The 14,862-nt window shown below is 45.9% G+C and overlaps 1 protein-coding gene across 1 annotated transcript in view; it reads left to right on the forward strand.

Moving 5' to 3' along the window:
- LOC124620087 (protein dachsous) overlaps positions 1-14,862 on the forward strand; it is a 327,560-nt gene that overhangs the window by 139,520 nt on the left and 173,178 nt on the right. Inside the window, exon 8 of the mRNA XM_047146756.1 lies at positions 2,117-2,366. Within this exon, the coding sequence (XP_047002712.1) occupies positions 2,117-2,366 (250 nt within the window). The remainder of the gene's footprint in view (positions 1-2,116; positions 2,367-14,862) is intronic.

The raw sequence follows: 14,862 nt of genomic DNA on the forward strand, positions 1-14,862 counted from the left end.
CAGTCACTGGTCACTTAAAATCATCTGCCGACAGAGCATCTCGCGTTTTCGCCATACCTCACAGTGGCCGCCAGCAACAATGTTCCGCGTTACACATCGACAGCATTTGTGAACTGACTCGTCGTGTTTCTGTGTCACCTGTAACCGAGCGGTAGCCGGCTGCAACACTGTAGTGGCAAGTGACAGACGTCAACTATCAAGTAATTTTAATCAGACCATAGTATTCGAGGGTCACTCCAAAAGAAATGCACACTATTTTTTTTAATCCGTCTTTTATTCTGCATGTTTGAAAGTTTTACAGTGTGTAGATACATCCTTTAGGAACAATATTTTCATTTCTCCACATTATTTCCATCCCTCTCAACTGCCTTGCGCCATCTTGGAACCAGCGCCTGTATACCCACACGGTAAAATTCTGGACCAACCTGTTGGAGCCACTGTTTGGCAGCGTGCACAAGGGAGTCATCATCTTCAAACCTTGTTCCACGAAGAGAGTCTTTCAGTTTCCCAAAGAGATGATAGTCACATGGAACGAGGTCAGGACTGTTAGGCGGATGTTTCAGTGTTGTGACCCGGAGTTTCGTGATCGCCTCCATGGTTTTTTGACTGACATGTGGCCGTGCATTGTCGTGCAACAGCAAAACATCCTGCTTTTGCCGATGTGGTCGAACACGACTCAGTCGAGCTTGAAGTTTCTTCAATGTCGTCACATATTCATCAGAATTTATGGTGGTTCCACTTGTCATGATGTCCACAAGAAAGAGTCCTTCGGAATCGAAAAACACCGTAGCCTTAATTTTTCTAGCAGAAGGTGTGGTTTTGGATTTTTTTTTCTTGGGTAATTTGCATGCTGCCACTCCATTGACTGCCTCTTCGTCTCTGGTGAAAAATGATGGAGCCATGTTTCATCACCTGTCACAATTCTTCCAAGAACTTCATCTCCACCATTCTCGTACTGTTCCAAAAGTTCGCTGCATACCGATTTTCTTGTTTCTTTGTGAACCACTGTCAACATCGTGGGAACCCACCTGGCACAAACCTTTTTTAACGCGAACACTTTCAGCATTCTGCAAACACTTCCTTTCCCTGTCCCAACGTAGCGTGACAGTTCGTTCACTGTGATGCGTCTGTCAGCAGTCAACAACTCGTTAACTCTGTGGAGTGTGTGCAGTACGAGGCCTGCCGCTGCGAGGGCAATCCTCAATATTGCCGTGCCCGCTTTCATCACGTAACCTGCTTGCCCACCGACTAACTGTACTGCGATCGACAGCAGCATCTCGGTACACCTTTTTGAACCTCTTGCAAGTGTTTCCTACTGTCTCGTTTTCACAGCACAGGAATTCTATGACAGCACGTTGCTTCTGACGAACGTCAAGTGTAGCAACCATCTTGAAGACATGCTGTGACGGCGCCACTCACGGGAACAGGTTGAACTAAATTTGAAAACAAGCGGGAAGGATGTATCTACACACTGTAAAACTTCCACACATGCAGAACGAAAACTGTATTTTTACGAAAATAGTGTGCATTTCTTTTGGAGTTACACTCGTAATTTTATTTGAGACCTGATAATGATCTTGTTGTAGCGTAATTGATCGCCATAAACATTGTGCATCTGAGATGTAGGAAATAAAGGGTGATTTTGATACCATGTACTTATGTTTCTTAATATGGCATGCATTACAATCAAGTGTGATACCTGGTGATTCCAACACAGACAGCCAGCAACATGGATACGAGTAGTAAGGGTGGAAGTATGTGTGGGATTGTGTAATTTTGGAGGGTACGTGTGGTGTAACTGCAGGTTTGGTGGATATGGATGGTGATACGGAACCACGCGAGGGATTGCATGGTGAATAATGGACTTAGGGAAGCTTAAGAAAAAGGGTCTCGATACAAGAGTTCGAATATGGAGGGAGCTGAGAGGAGCCCGTGCACAGAGGAATAAAGGGAGGCTCTCTCAGATCTGGTCCGAAATGTGGGCTCAGTATCGAGGAGGTACAGAGTGGTGGTCTAAATGTACTCGTGTGGGTGTGGGAAAAGCGCCGGTGGCCAGTGCAGGGCAGGCGCCGCGCTGGGCTGGTGCACAGTGGCTGGAGCTGAGTGGCGTGCGCAGGTGGCGGCGACGGACAACGGCTCGCCGGCCAGCTCGGCGACGGCGCGCGTGCTGGTGACGGTGCTGGACGCCAACGACAACGAGCCGCGCTTCTCGCAGGACGCGTACGACTTCTCCGTGGAGGAGAACCTGCCGCGCGGCGCGCACGTCGGCCAGCTGAGCGCCGCCGACGCCGACTTGGGCGCCAATGCCGCCGTGCGCTACCACCTCATCCCCGCCAACTCCAGCTTCCACGTCAACCCCGTCACCGGTGAGTGCCGCCGACCGAGAGCCGCCGGCTGCCGAGGCGCCAGGGGCAGCCGGCCGCACTCGCACACTTTCGCTTCTCGGACTCGTATCTACTGTACCTGCGACCGTAACGTAGATGTTGTCTGCTTTGCCTCTACACAAAACACAGGTTTACAAAATGCAGGGACGGATTCCTAACTGGAAATGAAGGAAAAAATTTCCTACCAACATGTGGCTGGAAATGGACGTTGCGTGTCCAACGAAAACAAACCGTCCCGGACCACAGTACACAGCTGCACCGCATCCACGTCACAACCGAAATTCAAAGTGGCATTCGTGGGATTTCAGGTGATAGAAATAGTTGCGGTTGTCATGCACGATACACATAATCGTACTTTGGTTTGCACTATGTTGGCGGCCCACTTGCCTGGAGCTTGTACTAGTGTTCGTCCCAATATCCCGTACAACCTGCTCCTCCAGATCTGGTGTACACACAGTCCGCCGCCTCTCTGCAAGTTCGTCTGTCCGAAAGGACCCATGATCACACAAACGCCCAAAAAGGGCTCGAAATGTTGTGTGATGTAGTTATTGCCTGTGACGGCACTTGTTTTGGTATAAGAACCTTCAGCATCGCAGCGCGTCAGCAATCGTTGGTTAATATATTAAAAAACTAGAAACCAGCCTCGATTGCGAAAAAAGCACCTAGTGTTAACCTAGGTTTCGGCGTAGACAACTACACCTTCTTCAGAACAATAAAACCCACCACTACTTAACTACGGTTTATGGCGAGTCATGGCCCATCGAACATAGGCCGGTGTGAGCTGGAGCGTACACCATTTAGTTAAGTAGTGGTTTTGGCTTTGTACATATGTATTGTTTGTGTTTTCCTTTTTTTCGTTTATAAATGTGCAGCTATGGTGTTCTTTTAATCATTGACAAAGGTATTCTTAGGCACTTGTGGGTTTTATTGTTGTTCTGAAGAAGGTGTAGTTATCTACGCCGAAGCCTAGGTTAACACTAGGTGCTTTTTTCGCAATCGAGGCGGGTTTCTAGTTTTTTAATATGTTTTGGTATAGTCGGGCTGCCTTTCGACCGCTTCCATCTGCTTGGCCGTACACAGACACCACCTTGACTTGTTTCCGGTATGAATATCGGACCATTATGCTGCTTACAGTACGTTCCGTCAGTCACACAGCTTGCAACGCACAAGAGACACACGACACATGCTCAGAGTAACTGTCATTCGCCAGCGCCGTCTACCATGGCAGCGATGCATTGCCAATCAAATATTCATAGGACCTTTTTCCATCATTTCCAGTCTTGAATCCGTCTCTGCAATTTGTCGACTTTTTTTAATGTTGACCTTGTCCACTTTTATGTAAATGAATCAAATCTAGATCCGATTCTAAAATTAATTCTTACGTATTCTTAGTGAAAATCAGTGGCGTACTGTTGATGCTAATATTAAGTACGCATGATCCTCTACTGTTTCCTGTGAATGCCTCTTTCAGTACGACATTTTCTGTATAACAAACCTGTACTGCTGTAGTAAGGGCCAGCTGTAAGGTAACGGCAACGTATACAGATCCGAGAAACTGGAAGTTTTGTGTGAACAACAATTGCTTGAGTTCTTTCCACACAAAGCTACAAAGTATCCATTCCACATAAACGTAAACGTGCTGTAAGGATATCTGAAGTCCATCCTTCAACTTCGAGTAACGAACTGTTTAAAAAAACTCGGCATACCACCATCTGCCACACAATACACTTTTCAGTTTTGTTCTGAATAATCAGGCACAGTTTGAAAATAATAGTATCATTCATAAATACAATGCGAGAAACAAAAATAACCTCTGCCATCTACAACTTAACCTTGCACTTGCATACAAACGACTAAAGTAGACAGCCATAAATCAACCGTAAAAACATTCCACCATGTCTTTTCTGAATTAATGATGAAGGCAGATAACGAAATAAAAAATATCATTTGCACTTGACAACTCCTTCTATTTCCATAAAGTAATTTCTGAGTTGATAGTACATATGCAGTAGGCTTACATTTATCAGATTCCTTGCAGATTAAATATAAAAAGTCAAATTATGTCAATGACTAGCCACATTGTTACAGACAGAATGTGTCTTATTTGTGAACCTACTGACATGTTCCATGTGGCGAGTTGTCACAAATATGACCCATGGAAGATGAAAACATAAAAAAAACACCTAGACTGACCTAAAATCTAATAATGTCGTGACATTCTCCTTGTAATCTGACATTCGGAGAGTGAAACGGGAGATCTTGTTCTCGGATGTGGTACTGGGATACTCGACGTCAGTTCTTAAGCATTTCGAGGACTCGTTTCGGTACCCGACTGGCCCTACACTAGCCTGCAGTACCAGAAGCTGCCCCGCTCATTTTGTTCTGTGTAAATGTTCAGAGTGGGTGACACAGCCTGCGAGATAGCGTCACGGAATATTTGAATTACGGTCCTTTTTATTTTGCGCGATTACTGGAACAATCTTCGTATGGAGTACAGTAGAGTACTTCTCAGTTTTGTAGCGCGACTTTCTACCTCGACTCCGGTTTTTAGGAGGGTTCTAAAAATAGTGAGTGATGAGACAATATTGTTGTCATTTGTGCTGAAATCCACGAGAAGTCGGTGGCCGCATTGGGACCAGCCGTAGACCCCACAACTTTGGCGGTTGTTTCGACAGAAGCGTGCACGCTCGTGTAGCGCTCTCCTCAGGTGCGCGGATACGCCTTTCGCCCCACAGAGGAAAATCACCGCAGCGCCGCACGCTTACGGCTCGCCGCTGCCGGAAACACGAAGAGCAAAACTCGGGGCAAAGTACTCGACACAATGGTAACACAATAATGACAATAACAAAAAGCGACGCTGTTGTTTCATCGTTTTAAATGAACCGCTCACGCGAAAGTAACAAAGTAATTTATTAGCAGTACGTCGTAGGACGGGCGGAGCGACCGTAAAGGAATTGGAAATTGAGTGGCAGCGGGGCTTCAATCACGGGTGTGCAGCCGGTAATGGGCGGGGGGCGGCCTCTCTGCCGGCTGGCGGCGGGCAGCCGCGACCCCGGGGTCGAGGCCGCCGCCGCTACACGCCACACACACTACACGCCACACACCGCACACCACGCTCTACACTTCTCGCACTGCTGTTTGCGAGACCGCCGCGCGGGGGTACGTGCTTCTGCCCGAGCGTCGCAGAGCAACACCGACGTACAGCGAAACGAATCTTCTGTTTCGTTCACTTTAGTTGACACGTACTGCTTCACAGGTTACTCAGTTCAGCTTCCATAGACGATCTGACCGATCTTTTAGACGAATTGTGTAGAATGAGCAAGTCCACGGTATATATAAACACGACTAGTGTTAACATTAGTGAACGTGTTATTTTTCAGTCCTAATCATGCAACAAGTAGCCAGTTTTTAAATCAAAGCTCGTCTATGGTGTAGCAGGAGTCGTCCAGAAAAAAAGATTTTAGGCTAGATTCAACTCTTGCTTTCATATCTGTCAGACAGTTATTGGGCAAAACATGAAAATTTTTGTGGATGAACATACACCGGCGTCCAAAATTAAAGCAACAAACGAAAATTTTGCAAGACCGCTTTTATTTTGCCACAAAACGGTATAAAAAGGTGATAGTACAGTAGAAACTTTGTAAAGAATACAGAACGTAATCAACTGCAACATGCATATCTGTAGACAAACATGTTCTTCGTTTTTTTCCAACTAAACGGATTGGCACACAAATTCCGCAAACTGGTTAATGTGCTCAGCATGAGGTGTGACGACCTCTGGCACCAATGCAGGCCTGACAACAATGCTGTGAATGATGTCATCAATCTCATGTTGAGGCAGTAATGCCCATTCTTCCTGCGGAGCTGCCCACAAGTCTTGGTGAGTGGTTGGTGGATGCTGACGTGTGCAACCCGTCTCCCTAGTGCATCCCAGACATACTCTGTGGTATTGAGGTCGGGAAAGCGAGCAGGCCACGCCACGTATGCAACATCTTCCTTTTCAAAAAAAAACATCAACCACCCGTGCTCTATGAGGTCGAGCATTATTGCCCATGAGTACGAAGTCTGGGCCCACAGCACCTCCCAACAACCGCTCTTGAGATCCCAAGATCTCCTCAAGGCTCCTAACAGCAGTTAAATCTTGCTGATCCACCCGTACAATTTCATGAAGAGTGGTCAACATAATTCTTGCCCACGCCATTAGGGATCCTCCTCGATATCGGTCACCTTTCACAACGTTTGGGTCCCGAAATCGTGTTCCATGTGCCCTCCAGATGTGAATCCGTCGAGAAACGCTCTCCAGACCAAATCGGGTCTCGTCTGTGAAAAGAACATTTGCCCAGCATTCGACCGCCCAGATGGCATGTTGACGCCTCCACTCTAGCCATTCCCTTCTGTGAAAACACGCCAGAGGTAAACAGACAGCAGGTCTACGGCAATAAAGGCCACTGTGTCGAAACCTTCTCTACATCGGTTGCCCCGATACAACACGTCCAGTGGATGCTGCGAGAACAGATGCCTGTTGCTACACAGTACTAAGGCGTTACCGTCATGCCTTTAGAGCTAAATAACGGTCCTCTCTTCCTGCCTGTCTTCGTTATACAGTTGTCCCGTGAGGATCGTGGGAGTAAAGTAGGAGATGAGGAGCGCACGGAAGCATGGAGGCATTTCTCCTTCGTTCATTATGCGAATAGAATGCGATAGGAAGTCGATAATATTGCTACCAGATAGACTTCTCCAGTCACTCTACACTGGCCTGCGGAGTATATACGTAGATATATAAGACAGAGAGCTTTCCAAACATTGTACTGTGTGCAAGTGTTGTTATTTAACTTTCGATTTCTCCGCATCGTTACTCACATTACTGCCACGTAGCACTGTTGGTAGTCTGTGGGTCTGAGGAGAATATTGGGCTCTACAACGATTTGCTGGTGTTCATTACGGCCACCTATTGGAAACATTGTTTTAATGTTGTCGCACATGACTAATCAGTCGCCTTCTTGCTTCCGAGTACAGCGTTGTTAAGTCTGCATTACAATCACTTAATATTCTACACACTTTCCAGTGTTCATTATCCAATCAATCTTGCGACACAGAAGACATTCTGGAGACAGCAGAGTGGGCGGCCAACCTGTCATGTCCAGTAGTCAGTGGCTACTGGCTAATGCTTCTCTCCTTGGCCCATCGGCCACTATGGAGTCGTGCATGAGATTTCTCAAGATTTTTCCATCGTTTGAAATTCTTCTTGGAATGTGTTGTTAATAATAAATTTCACTGCAAAATATATCTTAGGTTTTCCAGTCTGTTTAGTTTTTGTGCCCTTTTTGCTAGAAATTATGTTGTTTCAATACCCTTTCAGCCACAGTGAGTTGAACACATAGCCTAACACACGACAGTCACGCTTAACACTGAAATGTTGTGAAGGGGTCGAATAAAGAAATAGTACCAATTTTCTGGCTTGGGCCTGCGAATCCGTATCCAATGCGACATTACATTGTCCAGTAGAAATACCCAGTGGAAATACTCGAAATGTCGACGTGTCTGGAAAAAATAAACACAGAAGTGGTTAAAGAACTCTTACTTGTTATCTTATCGACAAGACGGAACATTTCCGTAGAAATGAGTATTAATGTTGTTATATAAGAACTCTGGTATATTATAGATGATAAAAAGCTTTTTTTACTTCATATGGTTCCAAACCATCTGCCCCCTACCTCTTCAGATATCCACAGTTCTTGCTCAGTACAACTCACAGTTAATGTGACAGAAGTTCAGAGAACGAGCTCCGATAATTCGAGCTCTCTCACACACGTCCCTTCCCTACGTTTGTGTTGCTTGATATGTAAGTCCAGTTGCGAGCAGGGTAGTCTTTCGTAGAAAGCTTCGTCGTCGTACGCAAACAGATCCTCTAATCGCTACCAGTCGCGTAGTAAACTTGGCTGGTGATGTACTTACAAAAAATAGTTAAGACTCTAAAATTTCAATTGTTCTGGATGACTTGGCTACACTTTATACGTGCGTCACATCGGTAACACGATAGTATCCGATTAAATGATTAATGGAGAACATTTGGATTACGTCACATCGGTTAAATGTGTAGGGGTAATACTAAGAAGCGATGTGAAATGGGACGCACAAGCAATGTCTGTAATAGGCAACGCGAACGCAAGACTTGTATTCATCCGGAGAATGTTGGGGAAGTTTAGTGCATCACTAAAATAAATCGCACATAGGACGCTAGTGCAATCATTTCTGGAGTACTGTTCCAGCGTCTGGAGTCCTCACCAAGTAGGTAAGGCAGCAGTCGTCGGAAGACTTCAGAGACGCCCTGTTATTATCATAAGAGGTAGGCATCGCGTTAGCCCATACGGATGTGTAATAGAGAAGCTCGGGGAACTTCTAGTGGGTAAATCTAGAGAACCAGTATTCGAGGAAGACTTTGTAAAGCCTAGGAAACGTGAGAATAAGATGAGAGAGTTTAGGGGGCACACGGAAGCACATTCACAATCATTTCACCTACCTCAATAATCAAATTGATTAGGACGGAATATCCAGAATGAGATTTTCACTCTGCAGCGGAGTGTGCGCTGATATGAAACTTCCTGACAAACTGTGTGCCAGGCCGAGACTCGAACTCGGGAACTTTGCCTTTCACGGGTAAGTGCTCTACCAACTGAGCTACCCAAGCACGACTCACGCCCCGTCCTCACAGCTTTACTTCTGCCCGAGTTCGAGTCTCGGCCTGGCACACAGTTTTAATCTGTCAGGAAGATGTATAACGGGGTCTGGTGTACGTAGCCACCCACACGCGCCTGTATGCGGATTTGGGGCGGCAGCAGTAACTGTTGAGGGTCCCGCCCCGCCTCCGTGTCGCCATGTTGAAGCGGCCGGCGGGCAGCGGGCAGTATTGACCGACTTCAAGTCAAGTCTAAATGAAAAGCAAACAGCGGCCGTCGAAGCCCCGCCTCCCGCGGACAACAACCGGCCATGAGAAACTGGCCGCAGGTAGACGGGGGGGAAAAGTGGCGACCCTGTGCGTACGGGTACAGCTACATCCGCAGCAGTTTGCGGATAAAAGCCTAAACCAATTAGCATATGCGCCAGTATATCTGCGGATATCCGCAGTAATAATGTCTTTGTATTTGAAAGTTAGTAGATCGTGTCCTCATTGACATTTTCGTCTTTTTGCATTACGTGGGATGGAAAATTGCTATTGTTATTATTGTTTTAAGTCACTATGATTACTCATTTGGAACGGATTGCTAGTATCTTGGCTTCAGTGCGCGATTCCATAGGAAGAAAAAATGTTCAAATGTGTGTGAAATCTTATGGGACTTAACTGCTAAGGTCATCAGTCCCTAAGCTTACACTCTACTTAACCTAAATTATCCTAAAGACAAACACACACACCCATGCCCGAGGGAGGACTCGAACCTCTGCCGGGGCCAGCCGCATAGTCCATGACTGCAGCGCCTTAGACCGCTCGGCTAATCCCGCGCGACGCCATAGGAAGGATAGAAGCGTTATCGACATCTGTAAGTCAGTTGTTCGTGTTTTCCATACAACTCCACGTGCCTCCTGTTTCCGTTGGTCCAGTAGATCTGACAAAGACCTCTTTCGTTGACACTGCCAGAGGTGACGTAAACAATTACTGAAACCTATCGGAAAGTTACCTGAAAGCTCTTACAGAATACCTGATTCTTTGGTATCTTAGCTGCGTTGCCCAACTCCTGTTTGTCTAACAGATATGTCACAAATAATGTTTGGTATAAAATTACTTAATCTACCAATGTTCCTCTCAAATAAATTTACAAGCACACAATGCGACGCTTATTATATTGAGGAGGGTAGCAGGTTAACTGAATTAGCATACATTTCGTAAATGAAGTATACACCAACTTCAATCAATTTTTGTTTAACTTCCAAAAGTTGCAAAAATGCCCCACAGAAAATTCACAAAATCCGTTTCCTTAATTTATGACAGAGAGATATAACGTACGGAGCATATCAAGAATATGACAAGCTATGCTGCAGTAAAATAAGATCTCATATATCTCTACGTTTTTCAGCAGAAGAAAATCTAGCCCAGGAGCAATCCCTTCGGCAAATTTCCCAGAAACAGACCGGGTTAAACTAGTTTACCTGCGATTACGGATAAGGCACTTGTGAATGCAGAGCTGATGTGCATCTAATTTCTCTTATCCGCGCAGAGTAATGATAGGCAGGAAACCTCTTACAGACTGGACTTGTTTGAGGCTTAGCGAAACTTCACCGTTTTCGTCGGCGTCATCTCTGTGGTGGATCGTGAAGTCTGCTTCGTGAAATAGGAATTCTCAATTTATCCTCTCGTCTCTTCTTCGGAAGTCCAAGGTCTCTGAGAGCACTCGGTTTGCAAACTAAAGCGTTTTTCAGAGGGGTTTTATCTAGTTCATTTGTCGGTAATAGGTAGTACATTTATATCTAACCCAGCTGATGCCCGGGTGTCCTCATTCAGCGAATTTATTCTCAATTAATTTCGGACGGCTGTCAGTCGTCATTAATGTCTGTTCATCAGACACGCAAGGAAAACTTATATCTTCTGTTAGTAAGATATGCTCTCACTAATTGCTTTTTTGTCCGTCTATCTTCTGATTTATGTCGAAAGTCTTTAATTCCTGTCTGATGGTTTTTTTTATTTCAATCAAAAAGTATATCCAGCCGTTTCTCTCAAAAATTTCATTTTTTGTATTTCAGTGACCCTCTTCTCGTTGCTGTTCGGAGACCAGTTCTCACAATACTACAGCAGTATAGGCACTGCGGTCACTTCATGAAATTTCATTTGTGTGTCCTTCTTTGCCTTGTTGGTAAGCGTTCTCTTTGTATGTCACACATTACTTAGAATTTATTTATATTTTAATTTCCACGTGTGTGCGCCCTCGTTGTCCGGAAGTAAGACCTGATTATCTGCAAATATAATTGGCTTTAAAACTATTTTAAATCGATTTTTGTATCTGTGCCAGTCCTTTATTGTTCCGTCAGTAATATATACTAAAGGAGTGCGGTGATCAGAGGAATCCTTATCCTTGGTTTATGATTTAATCCGTTGTCAACACAGATGGCAATATCAGAATACAGGATGTCCCAGGATGAATGGTTAATATTCAGGGATATGGCAGGAATATCATTCGAAACAAAAAAAGTACAATAAACATGCGCTCAAAAATGCATATCTTAAAGAGTTATGAGCACCTCTTTATCTTCGATATTGTGAACAAATGTCTTCTACTGAATGCCCTTCGCTTCCCACATTCTGGGAGGAGGCAGTATGGGCCAAAACAAGAAAAAATGTTCAGTAAGCATAGGCTCTAAAATGCATATCCTAGAGCTGTGAGAACATGTTCCGATTCGCTACTCTGAAACACCTCTTCTGCTGAACAAGTGGTCATAGCTCTTAAGGTATGCGCCTTAGAGCCCATAATTACTAGACATTTTTGCTTCGAACGATCGTCCCTGTCGCATCCATAAATACTGATCGTTCCTCCTGGGACACCCTGTATAACAACCGCGGAAATTTTATGTTATTTACTGCGTTATTTATGCTGGGCGGTTTCGGATGGTCTGTTACATCAATCAGTTGCGTTATATTTTATAATGCAGATATTCATGTTATTGCAGATAATTAACGGCGCTTTTATCAATATTTTCATCGATTCGTTATAATAACTGTCGTATAAAATTGAAACTCACAACGAGAACGAAAGAAAGAAGAAAAAGAGAAAATAAAAGCAGAAAGGGAAGGGACGGAAAGAAGTGAGGAAGAAGTAAGGCTGATAATATGTTTTGAAGCAAACTGCTGGTAGTGGAGATGAAAGATGAAGACTGAACAACTGTTATTTCAAAGGAAAAGACATTAATTTATTGTGACTACTGTGACTCAACGAAGCGGTTGAAGAGTTAAGATCTCGGACTAGGATTCCGGAGGAGCGGTGTTCAAATCCCAGTCTGGCCATCCAGATGTAGGTTTTTCAGGGGATTCCCCGAGTAACTTAATACGAACACCAGTAGCGATCTTTTGAGCAGGTCACGGCTGATTCTGTTTCCCACCGTCGTCCAACGAAGTACGTTGAGAGTATGTGAATGTCTGAGCGACTGAAAACAGTTCGCCAGATAGATGTGACACTACAGTATTTAGAGGAACAAATTCTGCTTTGTTCCATTGGAAATGTAATACCTTATTTACTTTGTGACACAAGGACGTTATCCGTAGAACAGAAACTTGTAGAGATGTCACACAGGAAGAACAGATGAGTGAACGATCGACTACTGGGCAGCATGTGCTTGTGTTAAATAGCCGATAGGCGCGCAGGCTCTTCCGATACAGCGCGTGTCCACTGGCCAGTTTACATGCTATCTACACTACTGGCCATTAAAATTGCTACACCACGAAGATGACGTGCTACAGACGCGAAATTTAACCGACAGGAAGAAGATGCTGTGATATGCAAATGATTAGCTTTCCAGAGCATTCACACAAGGTTGGCGCCGGTGGCGAACATACAACGTGCTGACATGAGGAAGATCTCCAACCTATTTCTCATACACAAACAGCAGATGACCGGCGTTGCCTGGTGAAACGTTCTTGTCATGCTTCGTGTAAGGAGGAGAAATGCGTACTATCACGTTTCCGACTTTGATGAAGGTCGGATTGTAGCCTATCGCGATTGCGATTTATCGTATCGCGTCATTGCTGCTCGCGTTGGTCGATATCCAATGAATGTTAGCAGAATATGGAATCGGTGGGTTCAGGAGGGTAATACTGAATGCCGTGCTGGATCCCAAAGGCCTCGTATCACTAGCAGTCGAGATGACATGCATCTTATCCGCACGGCTGTAACGGATCGTGCAGCCACGTCTCGATCCCCGAGTCAACAGATGGTTGGTTGGTTGGTTTGGGGAAGGAGACCAGACAGCGAGGTCATCGGTCTCATCGGGTTAGGGAAGGACGGGGAAGGAAGTCGGCCATGCCCTTTGAAAGGAACCATCCCGGCATTTGCCTGGAGCGATTTAGGGAAATCACGGAAAACCTAAATCAGGATGGCCGGACACGGGATTGAACCGTCGTCCTCCCGAATGCGAGTCCAGTGTCTAACCACTGCGCCACCTCGCTCGGTCAACAGATGGGGGCGTTTGCAAGACAACAACCATCTGCACGAACAGTTCGACGACGTTTGCAGCAGCATGGACTATCAGCTCGGAGACCGTGGCTGCGGTTACCCTTGACGCTGCATCACAGACAGGAGCGCCTGCGATGGTGTACTCAATGACGAACCTGGGTGCACGAATGGCAAAACTTCATTTTTCCTAATGAATCCAGGTTCTGTTTACAGCATCATGATGGCCGCATCCGTGTTTGGCGACATCGTTGTCAACGCACATTGGAAGCGTGTATTCGGCATCGCCATACTGGCGTATCACCCGGCGTGATGGTATGGGGTGCCATTGGTTACACGTCTCAGTCACCTCTTGTTCGCATTGACAGAACTTTGAACAGTGGACGTTACATTTCAGATGTGTTACGACCCGTGGCTCTACCCTTCATTCGATCCCTGCGAAACGCTACATTTCAGCAGGATAATGCGCGACTGCATGTTGCAGGTCCTGTACTGGCCTTTCTGGATACAGAAAATGTTCGACTGCGCCCTGGGCAGCACATTCTCCAGATCTATCACCACTTGAAAACGTGTGGTCAATGGTGGCCAAGCAACTGGCTCGTCACAATACGCCAGTCACTACTCTTGATGAACTGCGGTATCGTGTTGAAGCTGCTTGGGCAGCTGTACCTGTAGACACCATCCAAGCTTTGTTTGACTCAATGCTCAGGCGTATCGAGGCCATTATTACGGCCAGAGGTGGTTTTTCTGGGTAATGATTTCTCAGGATCTATGCACCGAAATTGCGTGAAAATGTAATCAGATGTCAGTTCTAGTATAATATATTTGTCCAATGAATACCCGTTTATCGTCTGCATTTCTTCTTGGTGTAGCAATTTTAATGGCCAGTAGTGTAGATAACCGTTCACACAAAATCAGCTGTGTATCGCTTAACACGAGCTTCGGAGTCGCCAGCGACTGACCAGGTGAGCCTAGAAAGAGTCGGAGTGATCTGTCATCGGATGTTCCGCGCGGCACATTCCTGTGACTGGGAACACAGCGGCTGTTGTCCGAGTCTCCGAGGCGGCACCTCCACACAGCCGAGGGTCCCGGGCGCCCCTCGCGACCACTGTGTTTGCAGGCCGGTCCGCCCTCCAAATATTAAACCAGCTATTGTCGGCGAGTCGCTGCGCCCTCAAAGGCTGTTTTATTTTTTCAGTATTATTTTTCGAAATATTGACCGACGGCTCGAGTTACCCCCGGAGCACGACCTCCCACCAGAGGGCCTGGCCTGCCCGGACGTCATGGCGGGTGGCGGTCCCTTTCCTGCCGCCCCCTTCCGTCTCTTT

The sequence above is a fragment of the Schistocerca americana genome, chromosome 6, assembly GCF_021461395.2.
Source record: "Schistocerca americana isolate TAMUIC-IGC-003095 chromosome 6, iqSchAmer2.1, whole genome shotgun sequence".
Taxonomy (NCBI): Eukaryota; Metazoa; Arthropoda; class Insecta; order Orthoptera; family Acrididae; genus Schistocerca; species Schistocerca americana.